This window comes from Tauraco erythrolophus, chromosome 3 (assembly GCF_009769465.1).
Source record: "Tauraco erythrolophus isolate bTauEry1 chromosome 3, bTauEry1.pri, whole genome shotgun sequence".
In the NCBI taxonomy this organism is placed as follows: domain Eukaryota; kingdom Metazoa; phylum Chordata; class Aves; order Musophagiformes; family Musophagidae; genus Tauraco; species Tauraco erythrolophus.
In genome coordinates, this window is record NC_141467.1 from 24,126,825 (window position 1) to 24,148,730 (window position 21,906).

A 21,906-nucleotide genomic window follows, 5' to 3' on the forward strand; every position below is an offset into this window, starting at 1 on the left:
CAATAATTAAGGTTTTATTTTAATAGCAAAACATTCATCCCTGTGATGTCACTGTTAACCTTCAGCACAATATCTGCATCAAGACACTGTTTCTGGAGGTGTACTTTGCATGACTGCAGAATATCTTTTGCTCTGTATTAATTACAAGATCCTAGCTGTCAAATTAAAGGGACTCGATAGTGCATTTGCGTTTCAATTTACTGCTGAAGTTTCACTGGTAATAGTGATCAGCTGCACCTTGACCTTTCTGAGATCCGTCTACCATATAATAGAAGTCAACTTATATATGTTGAGGAGGAGGAAATAGGCTTGGCAACTTGTGACTTGACTTGGTCATATTGCTCCTCTCTGAACTTCAGCTTCTGCTGAAGTTCAGGTATTCCAGCCGTCCACTCTAGCACAGAGGTAGCTGTATTCTGAAGTCGTCACATCGCTGTACACCAGCCATAAGTCTGGGGGCCTTGCCTGTATTCACCAACATGTCCTGGAAGCAATACTGGCAGTATGTGTTAAGCTTACAAGCATTATCAAAGCAGTACACTATTGCTCATCAGGACATAGAATTTTTATTAAATCCTATAGCTTAATAGTTGGTTGTAATACAGCATGCTGTACAGTTTTTAAAGATTTGCTTCCTTGAAGTTCTGGCAGCATTACAGATTTTGCCTTATATTCTGTAAATATGGCTCAGCAGCTGAATAGACAAGGCTCCTGGTGTCTTGGACTTACAGGCACTGCAGAGGTAGCAATGGTTATAGATTTATCCCAGCAACAGGAGAACAGGTGTCAGAATAGAACAATAAAAAGGAGCAGTTTTTTCTGGAGACGGGATTGGCATAAACCAGAGCTAACGTTGAGAAGTCAGCCTCTCAACTTTGTACATACTCAGAAAAAAGGAAATGTAGGGATATAAGAGGTTAAAGTTAATACCCTGAGTTCTTTCTTCCCTTTGGGAACCGTACTGATGGTAACCTTTTGAAGATGAGAACTTGTGTGGCTCTGAGGAGCAAGAGAACTCCCTCCTTCGAGGTTTCCCCTGTGTATTTTAGACATATACACTTTTCCTCAGTACGCTGCCTCAAATTCAGGAGAATGATTGCTTTCATCTCTGCAGGTCCAGGACTAGTTTGCAGGGGAACACACTTCTGGCCCAAAACTAAGAACTGGATCTAGTGAGACTAAATAATAATTTGTACAAAAAGTATCCGTTTATGGATTTTTCCAAGGTGGCAAAGGTATTGCCTTATGCTAGCGCTATCTGGTTGGTGAATTCTAGTTGTACTGTCTTTTGTTAAGCGTCGTAGCAAACTGTGAAGTCTTTGTGACAAAAGAAAGCTTTTGTAAGGACCAGTAAATTTTCGATCAAAGACTGTGTAGAAGAGAAATCTGTCTTCTGGTATTGCTATTGCTATTAGTGAGATAGCTGCTCAGTTTGAGTTTGTCTTACTGTGCATGTCAATATAGAGCCCTGGCTCTCTCACTGGCACTTCTGACGTAGATCCTTGCAAAATACTGAGTACTAAAGTTGGCATCCTGTTACCTCAGCTATGTGAAGAATGTAAGTATTAGTGATCAGGAGCAGACTGAGGAACATATGGAAATAAACCTGTGGATGCAAGGAATCTGATCATCAGAATGTATTTGACTGCACATACATGTTTCTGGATTCTGTTAATTATCAAACTGATCTATGTAGTAAGTCTTTTCTGAATGAAGCATTCTGCTGGTACTCAAAACACCACATGATGCCCTGACAAAAGGGCAGTATGTATTCTTCACTCATTCGTGCGAACAGGTAAGTTGCAAAATAGTACGTGTTCCCATGTGATCCAACAAATGCTGAAGTGAATAATGGAAGATGCTTCCTTGATGTCTGTGCCATCAAGGACAGTGCAAAGTGGGTGAGTTTTTACTCTATGGGAGCAAGAATCAAACTGTTCCACAATAGAAAATAAGCTTCTGGCATTAAGAAATCTCACTTTAACCTTCGTACTGAGTTAACTTATTGTTATGAGAATCTGAAACCAGATGAAATGAGTTATGTTCGCCCTCAGCTCTCTGCGTGTTGTGGCTAGTTGCAGGTGTCAGTGTGAGAGCCTAAGTAGTGACCAAATTCCTCTTGAAAATGTCTCTTTTGCCTGGGGGCTTTTTTTTCTGGACCTGCACTCTGCAACTGGTGACTCTGAGTTTTTGTTGCTTAAGCTTTGTGGAAAGCTGCTTTTTATTAGCTCAGTAAGTCCTAAAGTGGTGCTGGAGAATATCTGCTGCCTGATCAACAGTCTATTCCAAGTAAAAAGTAATCCTAGTTATGTTTTTGCAGTCTCGTTTTGGTCTGGTATAATTCCTAGTGCTGCAGTTTTGATGCTGTCATGCCAAATAAAGCATATAATTTTATGTGACAGTGATACTTGCCTATCAGTAATGGATGTAATGGCTCACAGGAAAGTTTTAAAGCTATTTTCTGATGCCTAATGGATGTATAATCTCATACGCAGTCCAGCGCAGAATCTCAAAGTTGACTGTTAGAAGTTTGGATCTAAGAGATTTCATACACCTTATCTCGGTGTTTCTGGTGATAATGTTCTTTGGGCTTCTATGACGAGATTATTTTGTGAAGAGTTCTGACTTTGCAGACTGTGCAGTCATGTCAAGGTAGTTGAAGTTTCAGTGAACAAGGTATGTGTGTAGTCTAGTTTGGGGGAGAACACAGTCCTTGCCTCTATTTAACTCTGTAGCATTTACAGTATGTTCTTTCAGACTGTTCTTGAACTTTAAGCTGTAGCTGTTGCTGTTCAGGCTTTGTAACAACCTTTCATGAGATTCCGTACTTGATCTGTCCACTGTTCTGCCCCCATCAGCTCAGGGATATGCCGAGCAGTACCTTAAGTGTTTCGTGGAACGTGTCTTTTCACTGTCTTCAAGTATTACATATTCAGTACTTTGATTGGATGCTTACATTACAGGAGTAGTATATAAATATGACTGATAAGACTAATACTCATTATTCCTATCATTCTGCTGAATGCATGCAAGATCCACACTGGCTTTGAAACTGTTAACTTGCTCTGCAGTAATTGTCTTAGTGCTTGAACTCAACATGCTTAATGAAGCCATGTGAATCACCATCTCCCCTTCCTTCCTATTAGTCAAAAACTGTGAATTTCAGCTTATTAGCAGGAACTGTTGTACATTCCCTATTCATAGATAGAGGTGATAGAGTATATGACATGGCTCGTCCTAATAAATGTTGCTTTTTTAAAAGCTGTTAAAATTACAGGTATAAGGCATGTGATTATCTACAGTAGAGGGACAGATGCTTCAGAATAGTTACTGTAACAGCTGCTCTTGTAGTCTTGTTAAATCTGTCTTGATGACTATGATTTGCAGAGTTCCGGTTGAAATTGTATGTGTAGGAGAGGAGGGGGCAGAAGGGGGTGGCCTAACAAAATTCTCAGTCTGAGAGCAAGAGCGACACAGATTTTTCTTCTTTCTTTCTCCATGCATGAATATTCTCATGTCCTAACCAAAGTAACAGTTCAAATATGTTTATGGATAGTTGATCATCTTTTTGTAGAAGAATGCAGATTCTATCTTACCCTTTTCCCCTTCCTGAAGAAATAGAGGCAAGTGCTCTAAAGAATAGGCCTCATATCTATCTTTAAAGGTTAAGTGCTGAGTTGCAGCCAGCTTGTCTCCAAATAAAGCAGTAGGCAACCCTGAGCGTGCAGACACAGATAACCTGATGTTACCAGGGAAAAGCATTTGATTGATGTTCGATTTGGGGCATTGAAGAGTTAAAGCCTCGAGTCCTTTAAAACTCTGGTCTTTTCTCTTATTCTTGCTGTGCAGATTACTGACTGTTTCTGTGGACCAGAGGGGAACAAATTTTTCCAGTCCTACTTTTGCCTATTTTCCTCTTTCAGCATATAGTCCCACATTTGTTTTTGTTTTTTTAACCTGTGTCTCTGACCATGTGTTGTTTTATACTGGTTTATGCTCTCCTCCGGTTCTTCTGTCTCAGTTGCTTGAGCAGTCTTTTATCTGTATCCACTTGAAGTAAGAATAAATTTCTGCAAAGCTGCAGGAGGCACAATTTTGAACACAAAATTGTAATTTTATTTAATAGCAAGTTATTCTAGGCAGAAAAGGGTACAGAGGGAATGTGTAAATCAGCAAGTAAAATTGGATTTTACTGCTATGATGTCAACGAAGTAGAGAAGCACACATTTTTTTTAAAAATCAAGCTTTCTTATGCCAAAGGCTAGTCACATTCTTGCCATATCTTAACACTCCCTCCCCTGCAAAAAAAACCCCACAGATGTACCTAAGCCATTTTAAGGATGGAAGAAAACCTAAATTCAATATTTGTATTCTAGTATGGTGTATGTTCAGCTTGCATGAGTCCTATAATTTAGTGCTTAACTTGAAAAATGCTAACTTAAAATTTTACTGTACTCTTAACAATATAGACCAGCTGAAAGCCTGTGAAATGAAAGTATTAGGGGTAACAATGGAAACTTGAAATGACACACTTCTAGGACCTTTTTTTATTTAAGATGGCTTATCTGAAATACAGTGAGTATTGATAAAATGTGAAATGAACCCACAGTCAGGCCTGGCATATTGTAATGAGGTGAGGTTAAAGGGGTACTGTGTATTTAATCTTGGTAGATACTAATAAAATTACATTTTTAGTTGTCTTTCTGTAAAACAAATGCTGATGCTTTTGGAGGATGCGTATTTTCCAGTTTGCTTGTGTATCCTATATATCTTCTTTAACTTTTCCCCTCCTGTAAGCACAATGACCAAGATTTTTTCCTTTTGTAATGCAGTTGACCTAAAGGCAGAAAAATCAACCAATTGTGTCTTATTTGAGACTGTTTTGTATTGTTTATAGGCTGGCAAATGGAAATGGCTTAACTGTATTGATGCAAATTCTCTACCCTGTGACGTCCCATAGAAGTAGAAATTTTGTTAGTCTCAATTCTACTTTGTTTATACCATAGTTAAAGTTATGGCTCCACCTACCAAAACCAGAAATGGCACAGGCTGATGTGGAAGAAATGAGATGGAGGGGGGGCTGTAATGCATGAAATCACCTTGGACGCAGGTTGATTTATAAAGCAAAGTCAAGTATGCTGGGGCTAAAACCATTCACGCAAGAGCATGCGCTGAAGTTCTGCTCCTGCACGTGGCTCCAAACTATGAAATGCCTGAATTTTTCTGGTGTTGCTTTATGTTCCAAGGAGTGTGGTTTTACACCTTTACTAGCTGTTCTTGCTTTTCTGCACTGATGTTCATCAAATCCTGTGGTGACCTGCTTCAGAAGGTGAAGCTAGTAAAGAGGGGATTGCTGTTTCTGTGTTTCACCTCTGTGAATTGGCTCATAATAATGTCAACTGCTAATGCAGGTATAACGGAGAAGGCCAGAATTGGAGAAGAGGCAAAAGGAGTAAGACTGGCAGCAGTTATCTATTAAATTTAATTGTAAGAAAGGAGAGTATCACGTGAAAAAATCTGTATAGTGTAAAGTGCGAACTATAAACACCAGTTTCCTCACTATTTTCAGTTCTTTGCTTTCAAAGATGAAGCACAATTTTTACTGAAGTGGTCGTTGTTCTCTCACAGCTTCCAGATCCCGAATGTTGTGGGAAAGAGATAATTGTTTCATTAGTGGGAGAGGTTTGGAGAATGGAAACGATAAGAACCTTTTTGCCAAGACCTCTGTAGTTCATTCTTGGGGAGTGGGGTGTAACATCCCAAATGTGTCACATTAGCAAGAAACTTGCATTCTGTTGTTTAAGTTTTGAGTTCTGACTACTGACTTCTAGGATAGTTAAGACTTTTACCACTGGGCCAAAAGTTAAACAGACTGGGATCATGAATTACTTTTAGGCCACTCCAGCTTTTTTTAAAAAAGTACTGTATTGGAAATGGAAAGCTCTAAAATGGCAGCTACTGTCAGTCAATTGAAACTTCTCAACTGACTACATCATGAAACAAGGTAGAAGGCACCACTTTTTCTTGCATTTAGAATCATGGAAAGGAAGCTTATGAATATAATTGAATGCATATGGAGTTTGTGGAAACTGAACTATTGTCTTGAATGAATGTATCAGTACAGTTTACCTTGTATCTTAAGCCTTGAGTTATTAATGGAATTGAAATAAACTCTTATGGCCAGACTTAGTAAGGAGCTTCTGGTGAGTGAATACGGTCTTGCTGATGAGGTCCTGGGACTTTTTATAATGGGAGATGCATTTTGCAGAACAATAAAGGATATTTTCTTCTCTTGCAATGTCAGGAAGAGAAATTTGGATTGTAAGATTGCTTCAGCTCTTCATCTTTCATAAAACTGTAGTGTTTTACTGTGTCTGTCTAGACAGAAGACTAGGGGATCCCATTTCTCAAGTAAAATTTGCAGTTAGATATGAGTTCATCACTAACACTTGAGTTTCCAGGTCTTTTCCATACTTTATCTTCTTTCCAACATTAAGGTAAATTAAAAGAGTCCTCAATCAAGGCTATGAATAGCAGTAATGTTCCTTCCAGGTACTAAGTTCTTACTCAGGAAGTTGAAACTGGTTTAAAGAGTGTGTTTTAAAATAGAAACTTCCCACTTGGATAAACTTGTATCTGGCAGTCTCTCTGTGTCCAAAAGCATCTCTTTAGAAGTTATTTTCCTTACAGAATAAGGGACTCTGTATGATTGGTGTTCATAGTAGTAGTATTCAAGAGATCAGGAACTTATCTTGGCTCTTAGTGCAGTCATTGTAGCTTTATTTCTAGACTATTTGCGAAAATCAATTGAGGGATCTTATCCCTTTATTTTACATTCATCTTCTTACAGTATGATCTGTAGCCCTTGCCCTAGAAAGACTCAGAGGTTTTGTCTTCCGGACATAGATCTGAAGTGTCAGTGTATTAGCTGTGTGCATTTACTTACTTGTAGATCTTCTGAGCTTCTTTAAGTTTGCACATTACACTTGAGAATCCTGTCCAGAAGACCAAGACTTAGTCCCTCAGTGTAGAGAGTGCTTGTGGATTGTAAGTTTTGTTCACATTAGGCTCAGTTTTTTGATCACTGAGGTTAACCTTTTAGTCTGAGTAAGAAGGGTGATGCTGCTCTTCACAAAAGGATTTTGATGCTGGTAAGTCAGCATATCAACTCCATACAGCAATCCTGTTAGCAATCCAGGATCATCACAGAAGAAAGATACAATCTACTTGTATGAGATATGTCTCAGTAAATAACACTGAGGCAGAAGAACATATGTATTACAAAATTAAAATAAAGCAATACAGGATTCACTGTGCTGAAATTTATCCAGTCTCAGTTAAACCATTTGACTCCCTTTTCTCTTCCATCTGCTGTTACTTCCGTACTGGAGTTAACTTTGTTGCACAAAACCCCTTAGAAATCTTACAAATGAGAAGTGTCCCATTTGGGTTAGGTGTGTGAAACTTCAGGGAGTCTAATTGTATTGAAGCGGAAGAGAAAGGGGAGATTCTTTGACAAGAGACACCAAAACTATTCTTTGGTCAGGTTTGTGAAGGTTGAGTCACAGAAGGTAATGAGTTGGTTTGGATAGTCAGTAAGATCCCCTTTTCCCTCCTGTCTACCTGCTCATGGTTACTTGTGAACATGCTCAGGGGTTGTCTGTTCAAACATGACTACCCCCTCTTTATTTTCCCTCTTTTTATAAGCTCTTCAATAATTCCATGACCAATAGTGTCCAAAGAAACTTCAGCTTAGCAATCCAAGTTCTTGCCCCTGAACCTGATGGTAACATCTGCTTAGTTAAGAATGCATCAGCTTCGTCTTTGTAGAGACCTTAGCCTGTTCCCGTGGCTAATGTTGTAGGATGGGCAAAGAAGAAAAATGCCATCTCATCCAGGCAGTTGACTTTGCATGTGCATGCAACTAAGCGTAATTTTTCGGTCAGTGCTAGAGCATGTAGTTGCCCACTGTGAACATATTTATTAAATGGTAAACATCTGATCTCATAAATAAGACTAAAGTTTCTGCATAGATTTTTGCTACCAGTATGATCTCTCTAGTGAATTCATGATGCAAATATCTGGAACTGCTTCACAGAGGCATACTGTAACTTTTACCGCTAGTTGACCTAGCAGGAGAGTAGCTCCTTTCTAGAACTTATTTTTTAGTAAGCACAACTTTATAGGGACCAATAAAGAAGTTATTGTTCTAATAGCTGACACTTTTATTGAGGACTGCTTCTACTGTGGGTATTCACTTCAGCTGTGATGCAAGTTTTGCTTTGTAGTAGTTCATTGCTCAGGCTGTATAGTATTCACAGCTGTCAGTCTCTCTTAAATGTCCTTCTCCTTTCCCCAAGAATAGCTTTAAAATACTTTCTTGTTTCTGTTCTTGAAAACATTTTCATAGACAGCTTATTCTCTAACCGAAGAATCTCATTTAGAAAGCGAGGGCAAATAATAGTGGTGGAGGTCTATTTAAACATTGCTTGGTTTAAGCGAAGAGTCTTTGCTTCCAGGCAATTAATCCTTAGAGAAAGAGCAATGGAATATTTCAGTAATTACTTTAACAGTAAAGATCCTCGATGATCTGAGCCAGTAATGTCTTTTAATACGGTAACTTCTAAACTACTAATTGGCCAAACCCCATCTCTTGCTATACTTTGAGCCAGATGGCTGGGAATGGAAAAAACAGTAGTAGTTTGGGATAAAAAATAGTTTCTTTTCATTATTTTCGAGTTCAGAATGCTTTGGAGTTAAGGGCAAGGTAAACAGCAGCAGTAAAATGTGGGGAAAGCTACTTACTTATCTGTTGCCGTTCTGTTTTAGCTGAAAAGTAAGATCCGTGTTCAAAGTTGTTTCAAAGACTGTAGCTTGCTTTTCAGCCTTCTTAACTTAGAAAATAATTGGTCATTTAAGGACTGAGGCAGTCAGTTGGGTGTTTTCAGACTTGAGTGTATATCCTATAAACCTGTGTGTCTGTGCTTGCTGTCTGTTAGGTGCTGCAGGCACACAGTGTTTTAACATCGCTGGTATGACTGCCTGTGACACATCCGTAATTGTTGTTGGTCAGGCTGGAAGGAGGAGGAATAGTCATCAGTAATATCAGTTCCATTACAGTATCTTTTTTTGTGATCTTACTTCCCCTGAAGAATTATTACTCAAATTTCTGATGGAAAGTGAGGGGAACAGAACTCCTAACTAGCTGTGAAGTGGGTGACTGGTGCACACATACTAGTCGTGACTGGCAGACCATCTCCTTGTTTCTTGGTAGGTGGAGCCCTAACTTTGCTGTTGCTGGGTAGAGTGGGAGAAGACTATAAGAATTACAGTGAGTAACTTTGTCATACAGATAAGTACAATCCAGAACTCTGTTCAGAGGATGGATTCTGTCATGACACCTAAAATTCTGGCCCTTGTATCACTAACAGTGTCGCTGTTCTTGTTCCGTGTTTTTTTTTCCCAACTTTAATTCCTATCTTTTAATTCAAATTTGGTAGAGATATAACTTTGGCTTTAGAGTTTGCTGATTGGATCTGACCTGTAATTGACAGACCTGTTGACATTGTCTCCTTGATGCAGGTTCAGTTAAACTTTTGCTAGATGTGTAAAATAAACATAGTACTGGCTTGTGTTTTATTTTTTAATATTGAAAAAAATTATTAAATTTTACAGTATTCACATGAGTTGATATTGGGGTGCATTTTCACATGCATAGCCTGTATATACTGTACTTTCTGTAAAGTTGCTTTTCTTTTCCCCTTTTTCTCTGCCAAAAGGATTCTGATACACCACCTTGCACAGCTCCTAATGTTTACCAGTTCAGTCTGCAAGCACCGACTCAGCTTATGGCCAGTTTACCACCCGCATTGCCTATGCCAAGTGGTAAACCCCAATCTGCGCCTACGAGAACCTTGATAATGGCCGCCAGTAATCAGGTATGAGCCAACTAAATGGAGCAACTTTTTCATGAGAAAGTGATCAAATCAGAAGTGTAGATCATTTGCGCTGTGCTGTCAGTCTAAAAACCTCTGAAGATAACCTTCATAGAACATGTGCTAAACTTCATGTAATCATAAAAGTACTTATCTGCCGTGCCAGAAGTGTGGGGAGAAGAATGGGTAGGAAAGGGTTTGGTGTTTGAGATGCAGCTCTGAATCTGAGCCCTTCCACTGCACACTGACATCTAGGAATAAGTGGAAGAGAGAGTGTCAGATGTCTGACTCCTTAAGTTGTATTTGAGACTCCAGGTGCCTAACCAGTGGGATATTTGCAGATCTTAAGACTATTTAACTTCCTGTTCTTAAAACAGAAACTTCATGTAGGTGGTGTATCTGTAAGCTAGCTTTTGAATCTGAAGAAACAATACTGACCTGTCTAGGCTTATTTTGTTGTCTGGATTTTGAATTATTAGAACAGCTCTGACTGCACTTGTGACTTTCTGTAATACATTTTAAAGGTAGAGAACAGAAAATTAATTATGGGCATGTGTACAAGACTTTCTACCAAAATATTAAATGAAAGCGTGCTTAAATGTGCAGGGAGGTGAGCATGGAGGGAAACTGCATGTTACTCAACCAGCCTGAAGTATTTTAGCTAATGTATCCATTATACTTCATGGGGAAGAAAAATCCTTAGTTTTTTTACAGCCTCAGTGCCTCTATCTGTAGGAAAATACTCTCTCAATCTTGATTATTAAAGCTATTAGTCAAAACAGCTGCCTCGCATGAGCTTTAATGCAAGTTGTCCTGGTTTCGGCTGGGATAGAGTTCGATTTCTTTTTAGTAGCTAGAATAGTGCTGTGTTTTGGATTTAGTAAAGGATTTATTATGAGAAGAATGTTGATAACGCACTGATGTTTATAGTTGGTGCTGAAACATCAAGGACTTTTCAGCTTCCCATGTTTTGGCAGGTGCACAAGAAGCTAGGAGGGAGCATAGCTGGGACAAAGGGCCCACAACTCCTAGTTTAAGATTTGAGTTTAGGTTTAGGATTGAGGCCCCAGCTGGCCAATGTCATGCAACGTCATGCCCAGTATGTAGATGAGTGTTGCCCAGGAAGTTTGGGGGCTCTCTCACTCTCTTCAGGTCTATCTTTGGGGCTCTCGCTCTTCTGGGATTGCAGCTTAGAGACTTCTCTGTTTTGGTATCACTAACGAGGACGGGCCGGGTGTTGCTCCGCAAGTGGTGAGCAGTTACACTGTGTATTACTTGTTCGTATGTATTATTATAATTTTATTATTATCATTATTACTTTTAATTTTATTTTATTTCAATTATTTAATTGTTCTTATCTCAAACCACAGATCTCTTTCCATTTTCCCCTTTGATTCTCTTCCCCATCTCCTGGGGATGAGAGAGGGTGAGCGAGCAGCTGTGTGGTGTTTAGCTGCTGGCTGAGTTAAACCATGACACAAGTCAGGGGTTGTAGTTTGCCTATGATAAGAAAATAATTAGCTGGTTTCTTTGAAACCTAGTTTTGGTCAGGTTCTTGGTTTTCCTTATATATCATAGTTCTTGGGAATCTAGGGCCAGAATATTTTCAACTTAATAACCTTGTCTTCTTTATTTGATTCAGCATTTGACGGATACTTTGGGCATGACACAAGATGTATTTACTTTGGTTTCTGCTCTGAGGTTGTTTTAAATATTTTGCAGAATCCTGTCCTCTCCTACTGCTAAATCTTACCTAGGCAAAACCAGCTTATCTGCACAGGAAATGTTTTCTATTAGTGAGAAGCAAATAGAACAATATATTGCTACTTTAGTGTCTGCAATTGAGTATTCATGTGCTAGTATAGAGTGTGAAACTTCTGAAGTTTGTTTAAAATAAAACTGGAGAGAGCTATTTTAAGTTAAACTTCATCTAAAATACAAATTTAGTCTAATTTATTCTTTTCCTTAACAACTCTGCTTTTTTGAAGAGGTACCCTTCGTCAAAATTACACAAAATAACAATCCAGTTTTAAGGCATGCAGTTATTGGTACAAAACAAGTTGGCATCCAGAGTTTTTTCCTCAGTTGTGAAGAGGGCAATGTGTTGCATGAATTTTGCGTCTCTGGAATTTTGAATCTTGGAAAACAACTTTGTAGCACTTTTTCTGGCTTTCTGTTACTTGGATGTCCTTTCCAATACTTGTTAACTTTTCTTTTAGTAGTTTGTACAATACTTAGGTGTTTAAAATCAGGGAATTTTTCTGTGACTTGTGCTTGACAAAGATGTGCCTTTGAGATTCATGTTAAATCAGAGGAATTTCTTGCTATTTACAGTTTGGAAATGGGATGATGTTTTTTTCTGCATCGAGTTTATCAAAAGCTCATGTATTGTGAAGCAGAAGTGTGGGGTTTTTTTATAAGGGTTATCACCAAGACAGAAGTGGGAAATTAAATCATTCTGCCCAGAATACTGTAAATTTATCCTTTTCATTTGCAATTTTCTGTAGCATGACTGAGCTAGATTAGGTTGATGGCTTTTGTTTTGCAGTTGGTGTAATTTAAGACCATGCTAATTTGTAACTTTTAATGGGCACATTTTACTAGCTCAGAGGACTCCTTCTATCCTGATAGACTTGAACTTGTGCAAGTCTTTTTCTTCACAGCAAGTGTTCTTTCATATTCAAAAAGTCTTTGAAAGGAATTCCTTTGTCTGTCTGGTGTCTTCAGCCTTTTCCCTGGCGGCTTTCTGTGCCTCAGTTCAGCTTGGAAGCTGTACTCAGGTGTCCAGTACTACCCTCAAAAAGAGAAGGTGCCAGTGTCAAGAACACTAAGTGTATTTTGAACAACTTGCAGCCTTCTGGGCAAATTCTCTGCCATTAAAGCTTCCTTACACCTCCTTTTTTTTGAAACAGCTTTGGTGTGATTACCAATTCTATTTGCGTACTGCGTAATTAATTGGAGAATTTCCAGGTAGCTCAAGAACTAATTAAGCTCCTGATACAGGTCTGCATGCTTTTCAGGATCATCATCGTTTTTCCAAGGTAATCATTCTACTTTGCTGACAAGCAGTTTGAGATTTCACTTTGGGAGAGCAGAACAATTTATGAAGCAGTGCTGCCCACTGGAATAAGCAGAAAACCAGGTATTGGCGTGCATATCCAGATGACTGGAAGAGGTGGAAATTCCTTGGTGACCTCTCATGGAGAAGAAAGGACTACTTTCCGAGTTATTGTGAGATAAAATAAGTTCATTTTGTTCTTGGATTGTTGGTGACTTCCATCACCAATGAAGACGGAAGAAACTTCATGTTGCTTAGGTCAGAAGAACTCTTTTCTTTTACTTTGTGTGTTTTTTTTTCCCCGAAAAGTGGTAGTTTGATTCAAAAGTATCTAAAGCCAATACACACCAGTCCTGCTGTGCGGCTTTCCAGTGTAAGAAAGCCTCCACTGAAGACCATTTAGATGAGTGGGTGTCTGATTGTGAATAGATGTTCATTGAAAATTTCATAGCAGCACTCACTGGCTCAGTTGTGAAGCACAGGAGACAACTATGAAATGAAACCTCAATGTCAGTGCTGAAATACCACAGTCTAAGTAACTCGTAGAAGAACTTGAAGTAGTTTGGTTTTTTTCTGATTCTTTTGTGTGTCTGTATAAGGCCAGACACTTAAACTTATAAACTGCTTCTTTAATATTGCTTTACAGGCACTTCACTGACTAAAATACTTTGCTTCAGAGTTTGCTCTTATCCAGAATAATTGCTAATGGTGTTGCTTTGTCTCATTAGTAATGCTGATACTGCTAGTATCTCTGGAATGATTCCTCCAAATTTAACAGCACTGGAAACAAAAATAACATTGGTCAAGGGCTTGAGTCAATAATTTATTTCTTCTAGAGGAGTTCAAGCAGTTAAGTGTAGTTCACTTCGGTGAAAGATACGTTTGTAAAAATATGTTTTTAATTCATGTCGAGGCTGAACTGGAGTCCAAGTATTTCTGAGAATGCAGGTGTCATCAACTGGTCAAATGTACAAATATGCTCAATTCCCTCAGTATAGCGTAAGGCTTCATAGTTTTTAGTATGTTAACATCAATTTAGAAGTGACCTGATTTGCTTCTTCAATGGCATTATTAAGCTGTTTAGGTACAGACAGTTTCTTCAGTCAACCAAATGACATTTTTCTTATCTTTTATTTAGAACTCTCATTTAGGGTGAAATACTTTTTTTCTATGTCCATGCATTTTCTTAGGCAGAGGAAGGAGGACACTACTGTGTACTCAGGAAACAGTTTCTATTCTAAATGTTAGACTCCCATCTTCTGTGTATGGCAGAACATTGTTTGGTTTTTGGTTTAGTACATGCAAAACTAGGAAAAAATGGTGTTTTATTTTCTTTCCTAAGGAATAAAGAGAAGAAAAAACTGCGTTGGAGTTTCAGAGGCTGTTCAGCTAAAAACAGTACTTGAGATATTTTTCGTCTTAGATTGTCATATATTTATATGGACAGTCTCTATGTGGTGATATCTTTCCGTGCATGGAAACTGACTCATCTTGACCAGATGCTGGATAACATAATCTGACTCTTTACAACATAAGGTTGGATTAAATGATCTCCAGAGGTCTCCATATAAACATCCAGCGTCCATATAGACTTCCAGGTCTCTAGAGGGTCTCCATGTAGACATTCAGCCTAGATGTTTATATGATTGTATGAAAGTTAATTCTCTGGCCACCCTGGTGGTTGCTTTTGAGTTACAAGAGAGACACAAAAGACTAAATAGTAGTTTCTAGGAACATAAATAAACCCACCATAAATAAAAGATAGATTTATGGAAATGTAGAAGTAATACCTGACATTTGTTTGCGTAGTACATCTTTATCTTCCAATGTCACTGTAATCAGACTGTTCTTCCAAAACTGAGATTGATTTGAATATTCACATACACATTTCCTCTACTGACTTTCACATGTACTGTATTGATATCAGCTCATCATCTGGAAAGTGTTTTGGGTCTGCTCACTGTAATAATACTTCTTTGTTGCAAATAAAAAGGTGAAAAATCTCAGTGAGGTAAGATTTCTCCGTAAGGTCTAAAGTTGCCAGCTTTATGCTAGGGAAGCTATTGCCCCTTGTTCTTCATAATGACAAGTATGCTGGTGGCACTTCATGGCCTGTGTCACAACAGTAGCAAAGTTGCAGTGTGAGTTCTGTCTTCTGGTAGCATTGTTTTGGCTCTTGCCCCTCACTTTGGAAACTTGACTGGTGACAAGATGAAAAAGACTGTTTTGTGTGTCGAATTGTGGTTTCTTTACCATAAGGTAGTTGAAAATATGCTCACGTTATGATGGTAGTCTCTACTATCAGTCACTCCTGAGCGCTGGGACCTCTGAACTCTCTCCTACTAGTGTCTTTGAACCAGTCGTGCTAACAGTTGCCTAACCTGTTGTTAAAGGTGGAGAGAACCAAAAGCTTCCCTTTGTTACTGGCTACTGGCAGAGCAACTCCCAAAAGTAAGATGAGAGAGGAAGGACTGATAGAACCTGCTCCCCTGTGACTTTGAGTCTTTCAGTTCTCTACTATTAGAAGATAAGAGACATCTAAAACTTCTTTTGCTTTTCAGCTCTTTCTAGTCTCTATGTTGATTTTTTTTTTTCCCTTTGATGCTCTCACAGATGGTTGCATAAATGCTGTTTTCCCCTTTTAATGGGAGCAGAAATGGGATTTGGCTCATTTTATAAAATCTGTTCAGGACTCAAGATCTTGCTGGTTGTAGCTGGAAATAGCAAGTAGGTCTAAACAAGGGGTCCGAAAGGAGGGGAAGTGTCTTTGAGATTTGTAGTGCTTTGGGCCTTATTTCCCCAGATCACCAGTTCTAAACAACTTGAGTAACAATTTATTTTGGTTTCGCTATATCTAAACCCCTTACAAATCTTACCAGGTTAAGAATATGCCCAGGTTGCTGGTGCAGATATCTTGTAGAATCCTGTTAGCTAATTTAGAGTAATGAGGCTAGGTTGAACCATTGCATAAGACTTGATTTATTTCTCGTGCAGTAATGACTAAAGTGTTGGTTAGGTCATTGCCCATTGTTTCTCCGCAAAACAGTGAATTTATTTCATAAAGAACAAGAAGGAAAATTTTACTTATATGCAAGATTCATTTTTTAGTATATTTTCAGTTTTTATGCTCAAAGTGGAAAGGTGAACATAAATCCTTTAAAAAAAAGAGTTCTTTATGGATTTTTTTTCTGCAAGCCAAAAATACGAAAATTTGGAAATATGGTGAGAAATTGAAAAGAACTTTGAAATATTTTGAGGATGTATATTAGGCTATTTAAGGGGATACTTAGAATGTTAATGGTGCATTACAGTTCTTCTGAATAGGACTCTATAATATTTCACATGGAATGTTTTTGGAGTGTACGAGTTAGATTACAAATCTGATCAACTGCAGACTAGATTGAATCATGGCCATTAATCCTGTAGTCTTAACAACAAACAAGTAAATATGTGTTCTTTCTAAATGTCTTACGGCTTTCTAAACTTTTTCTTTAGCTTTGTATGTCCTTACCAATTATTTTTGAGCTTATGTATGTATAATCTCTTTTCTTTTAAAGAGTACTGATACTTCATTTTCATTGCTAACGCTGCTCTGCTTTTTTCTCCTTACTAACCCTGTTTGTTTAGACTTTAGCTCTGTTATGTTACTTGTGTTATGTCAAAGTGTAAGTGATTTATTTTTGACTATAAATTTTCTTTTTGAATAATGACAATCTTTGAATGTCAGCAGTTTTGTATAGTAAATTTGCCAGTATTTAAGAATACAAGTTTGGTTTCCTTAGCAAATAATTAGTTGGTATTTCAATTTCCACCAGATTTCTGTTTGAGGTAAACACCAGGAACATCCTTTCTTAAATTTTTGTTAAAATATCTGGAAACTTTCTTTAACCTGGTATGTGATACAGAATTCCACTCTGCTAGCCCACCCCCAGCTTGTCTTAAATGCAGTTTTTTAGTTTTATCTACAGATTTAGCAGCTTTTATTTGCAGAGGATCAAATTTGACGGACTTGTCAAAAAAAAACTGAAACCAAACCAGTTCTCTCCTTCAGTTGTTGAACTAATAGCATTATGACGGGAGAGGAGATTACTCTACTCTATCAAGAGAAATAGATCTAAAGAAGTCAAAACATCTAAACCAAGGATTTTTGTCATATAACAGATGAAGGGCTTTCTTTTTTGATTATCTGATCTCTCTCCAGCCATCATGTGTGTACAGACATGATGTTTCTCAGTAATTATGGGAGTCCTGAGCATGTGCATGTTCAGTAGTATATGGACAAGAGAAAGCTATTTGATACAGTCTCTTGGAATTTCCAAAAGACATGAAGTAATTTTCTTCCACCAAAGATTCGGAAAGAAACTGACTGAAAGATGTGTATCTTCTTATAAAAAATTCACTAGTTAGATGAGAAACAAAGATTTGATTTTTGTAGTAGAGTTCACTACGAAAGCCCTGTGGGAGTTAGCACTGGGCCTTGCACTGCATAACATCTGGGAGGCGATGGATGAAGCGTGGTGAAGCTTGCTCATGTTGTTAAGCTCCTTAAGGGCCAACTGAGAAGGGGTGCAGAAGAACCTTTCAAGCTAATGCATCAGGAGGGAGATAAATACTTTAAACTTTGTAGGGAGTGGTAGGCCCTGGGTTGAGAGTTTTTTGCAAAGATGAGATCTTGATGTTTTTGCAGAAAACTGCTTTGATAATGCTTTCTTGATTTCCTGCTGAGAATTGAGTGTCAAACCAAATTTCAGACATTATTAGGAATAAAAAGCAGAAATGAAATAATCATGTAAAAGCCCATGTACATCCCCATCATGAATAGTAAGTACAATTGTGTATCTTAAATCAGAAGAAAGTTGTAATACAAATGGAAGAAGATAGGGAAGAATGGTAAGAATGATCAAACATATGGAGTTGCTTCTGTGTGAAGAATTAATGATTATTTAACCTGGAGAAGAACATGAAGAAGTATATGGTCTAGGTTTGTGTAGTCGTAGCCGTATATGCAAAAGTCAGAGAGCAGAACGACAAGAAATTAATTACTCCAAGAACTGAAAAAATCATCGGTTGGTTCATATTAAACATGATGCTCATTTAAGCTGTGAAATGCCGTAAGAGAGGATGCAGGATGCTAAAAGCTTGTGGTTTCAAAAATCTGAAGAAACTAGCAAATGATATCTAGTTGAGAACTAGTAAATATAAAGGCATCATCTCTGACTTAGAGATCTCTTGAGTTAAGTCAACTTCTGTAAGTACCTGCTCTCAACTGATGAGCCATAAGACAGATGGATTCAGATTCTGCTCTGATGGTTTGACAGTCTTTATCTTGATGGCCTAAGAAAATGCAAAATGCTTCATGACAAGCTAGGGATCACTTTCTGGCTAGCTTATTAATCATTCTTTGGAAGTTTGATTACCTTTTAAACAAAGAGGGATATGCTTTCTTTTAGGGTACAGGTAGAAGGCTTAATTGTCATACTTCATACTTGCTGTGGTGCTTGTCTGATCTTGTGGATACCTGCCTTCCTGCCCCCTGTAGTTTTTCTGCTGAATCTTCAATTGAGATTGCAGTTGCCAGATTCTTCACATTTCCAGCTGAAGAGGATAGGATTGCTGAGACGATGTATGCTCCTTGGTTGGAGTTTTTGCTCTGGTTGTACAAGAGCAACACTACAGTTTTCATCTGTCTATTTTCAACGTATAGTTGAGAGTAACTAATGACAGGCTGCTTTTAGTGTTTTGACTGTTGAAGGATAATTTTTAGTATTTTGACCTCATTTAATGTAGATGCTTACTTGTCCGCTTATGTATTTGAGAGTCACAGTACACTTACTGAACTAGAAAACTTTGCTGTGCAAGAATGTGACAAGATGGTATGTTTGCTCAAGGTACCATTTGCCAAAAAATACAAAACGTGTTCTAAATTTTTTTGGTTTCATGTTGTTGACTTTCACAAATAGCTTTTGGCAACATATGTAAACAATTAAGATTTGGGCAGTTTTGTCTCTTAAGAACAGGGAATACTTGCCTTGCATTCCTTTTTCCTGTTCATACTTAAATATTTTACCCTTGTTAGTCTGAGGATAGCACTTAGCCTGTCTGTCTTGGGAGTCTGGAAGTTGCATGTTGAAGGTTGATTAGGTCACCGTAGGACACACTTTACAAATGAAAAAACAATTTAAGTGTTTTTTACCACTCTACAGTTACCTTTATTCCTCAATATTAGTCTTCACCAGTTTGTTTTTCTCTATTCTTAGTGTCTCTCCTAAATGTAATTTGATAGTAAAAAGTTGCTTATGGAATTAACGCCTTCAATCACTTTTGTTTTGTGCACACAATAGTAATGATGTCTTGGTGTTCTATTTCTTTTTCTACACCAAACTTGTTTGGAAATATAGGTTAGTAAAGTAGCTGCAGATATTTCATATTCTAAGCAGTTGCCTCAAACGCTAACTTTGTGATGTTCCTGTGTAATTGTTTAAGGTAGACAAAAATGGTGTATTAGGTTTTGTTAAAGGCAGTCAGCTGACTGTCTTAAAGTTACTCCTGTCAGACATCAGAAAAAGTTACTTGCATTGAAGTTACCAGTATTTGGAAAGTCTGTTTCAACTTCATCTTTTGAAATTCTTGTACTTATTTTGTTAAGTGCATAAATGTTAAACCAACTTAACTGTATGCCATTAAGTGGTAGGGACACCTGTAGTACCTTGTGGTGACCTTTTTGGCAGTTTCTGTTCCAAGTTACTGGAGATTGCCTACAAAGAAAGTGCCATGCTATGTTCCTGATCATTTAGTTATTCTACCTTAGTCTGGATATGAGGTATGGTCTAGGAGCCTTGTAGCCCTATGATCAGACCAGTAGGATTTACTAGCTTCTTACAAACCGTAGCTAGTTTACCTGTAGTTGAGTGAGATTATGGGCGAAGCAGACTTGTGCTTTGTATGTATCAGCTCATATGATCACACCGTTACATTTCTCCATGATGTTTCTGGAAGTCTGACTGAGTATCTCGCTTGGTCGTGCCCTAAAATAGACACGGCTGTCACAATTAGTATTTAATATGAAAGGTCTCTTTTTATAAGGGTGATGCATAATGAGTGTATTTCATACTGAGATCAAAGGGGTTTAAGGACACTTTGAAAATGACACCATGTCATTTGCAGGACATGTTACTTCAGAAAACGCTTCTTAGAAGGCTGTTAGTGCCATTGGACTTGTGCAGCTAAAATTAGACGAGCATGAAAAGACCAGTTGCTTCAAGCAGTGTTCTGTAGGAATTGCTTCTATGTTGAGGAAATACTGCAGGTACTACGTACTTTGTTTCAGCTGTTTGTATGCCTAAACTGAGTGCTTATCTTGTGTTTTCTAGCAGCACAGTGGAATGAAGTTTTCTATGAAAGGAACTCATAACCAAGGCAACAGCTACAGCCCCGTCAGCAGTGGAGGCATGAGGCAACCAGTTGGTAACCGAGGACACCACCAGTACAATCGTAATATATGGAGAAGAAAAAAACACAGAGACAGTTTGCCTATTAGTCTGAGCAGATAATGGCAGATGCCAAAATGACCCTCCCTGTTCAGACAAACTGAGTGAGTGCCACTCGACTTGGGGGAATGGAGACCAGCGTCCAGCACATCGTTTTATTGGTGTTGCCAAATATCTGCAGCTGACTTCTTTGCATGTTTCTTTGTGTGGTGGTTCAGTCCATCTTCAAGAAGTAGTTGTGCTTATCTGTGAAGCCTTATTAAATGTGGAAGTTTGTTTTCTGCCTTCCCACAATGGTTCATACAGTGCCGAAGCAGCTCTGACAATGGAACTGCAAGGACATTTACAAATGCTGTGGCTTTTTTTGCTGTGGCTACATCTGTTCCTTTGTGGGTTCTGTTTTCTTTTATTTTAGAAGTGAAGGAAACTTCAGCCCCTTGGAATTTTTTTTTTCTTTGCAGCAGGTCAAGTCGGGAATTCATAAAAGTAGATTTGCTGCTCTCCTGTTTATGTTTCAAAGTTCGGAATTTTTTGCTCTGTAAATATTGGAAGTATAATTTGTGCAATAACTTGGAATTTTTAATTTAATTTCATATTGTCACATAAGTTATATTTAAGGGGAAGAGGTTTTTTAATTTACAGATCCTTTCCCAGGTTGCATTATCTAAGTTGGGTTCATAGTTTTGGCAGGTTGTCTGAGCAGTGTTACAAACATGACATTTGGTAATATTTGAGGCTTCTTGATTCACAATTAAAGTGCGATTTGGCTAACGGTTTTAAGAAGGTATTAAGCTCCAAAGCATTTTGACCCTGTGTTTTTTAGCTCATTGTCTGGCCTCTCTCAGTTGTCTTGCTCTGACCAATGAGTTTTAATTTTATTCCTTTAACTAGACAACAAATCCAGCATTTGTAGTACCACGAGTAAAACTTTTGAGAGGGAGGGGAAAAAGGTTGGTTCAAGTCCTAATGTTGAAATTGAAAAGCTGTGAACTACATGCTTTGATGCATTTTAGTGACGTAACCTGTTAATGTTTGGGTTCAAACAACGTTATTAAACAGAGGTACCCGGCTTAAGGAATGTGGAGAAAGGAAATATGTTGATTCCATTAAGGAATCTGTATAGCAGTATGCATTAGTTCTGTTAAGAGCAAATATATAAAAAGTACTTCAGCTGCTCTAAGCATTACGAGAAGTATCTTTTAATGTATTGCAGGAGAGCACAGCCCAGTGTTGTACACAGTATGAGTGGCTGGCACTTAATTTACAGATGCATACAGGTATACTATGCAAGTGTGTATTGCCATGACAAACACTGTCTTTAACTTTTTGAAAAATGTACATCCTGCCTAACCCTGAGTTTTTAAAGCACCACAGTTGTCCTGGGAGTAGGTCGCATCTCACGCCCTCTGACTTCCCATTTTTTTTA

At 38.1% G+C, this 21,906-nt stretch overlaps 1 protein-coding gene across 1 annotated transcript in view; it reads left to right on the forward strand.

Moving 5' to 3' along the window:
• Positions 1 to 21,646, forward strand: part of TENT4A (terminal nucleotidyltransferase 4A) — a 64,931-nt gene extending 43,285 nt beyond the window's left edge. Inside the window, 2 exon segments of the mRNA XM_086609060.1 lie at positions 9,780 to 9,938; positions 20,364 to 21,646. Of these exon segments, the coding sequence (XP_086465186.1) occupies positions 9,780 to 9,938; positions 20,364 to 20,543 (339 nt within the window). The 3' untranslated portion in view covers positions 20,544 to 21,646.
• The last annotated feature ends 260 nt before the right edge of the window (positions 21,647 to 21,906 follow it).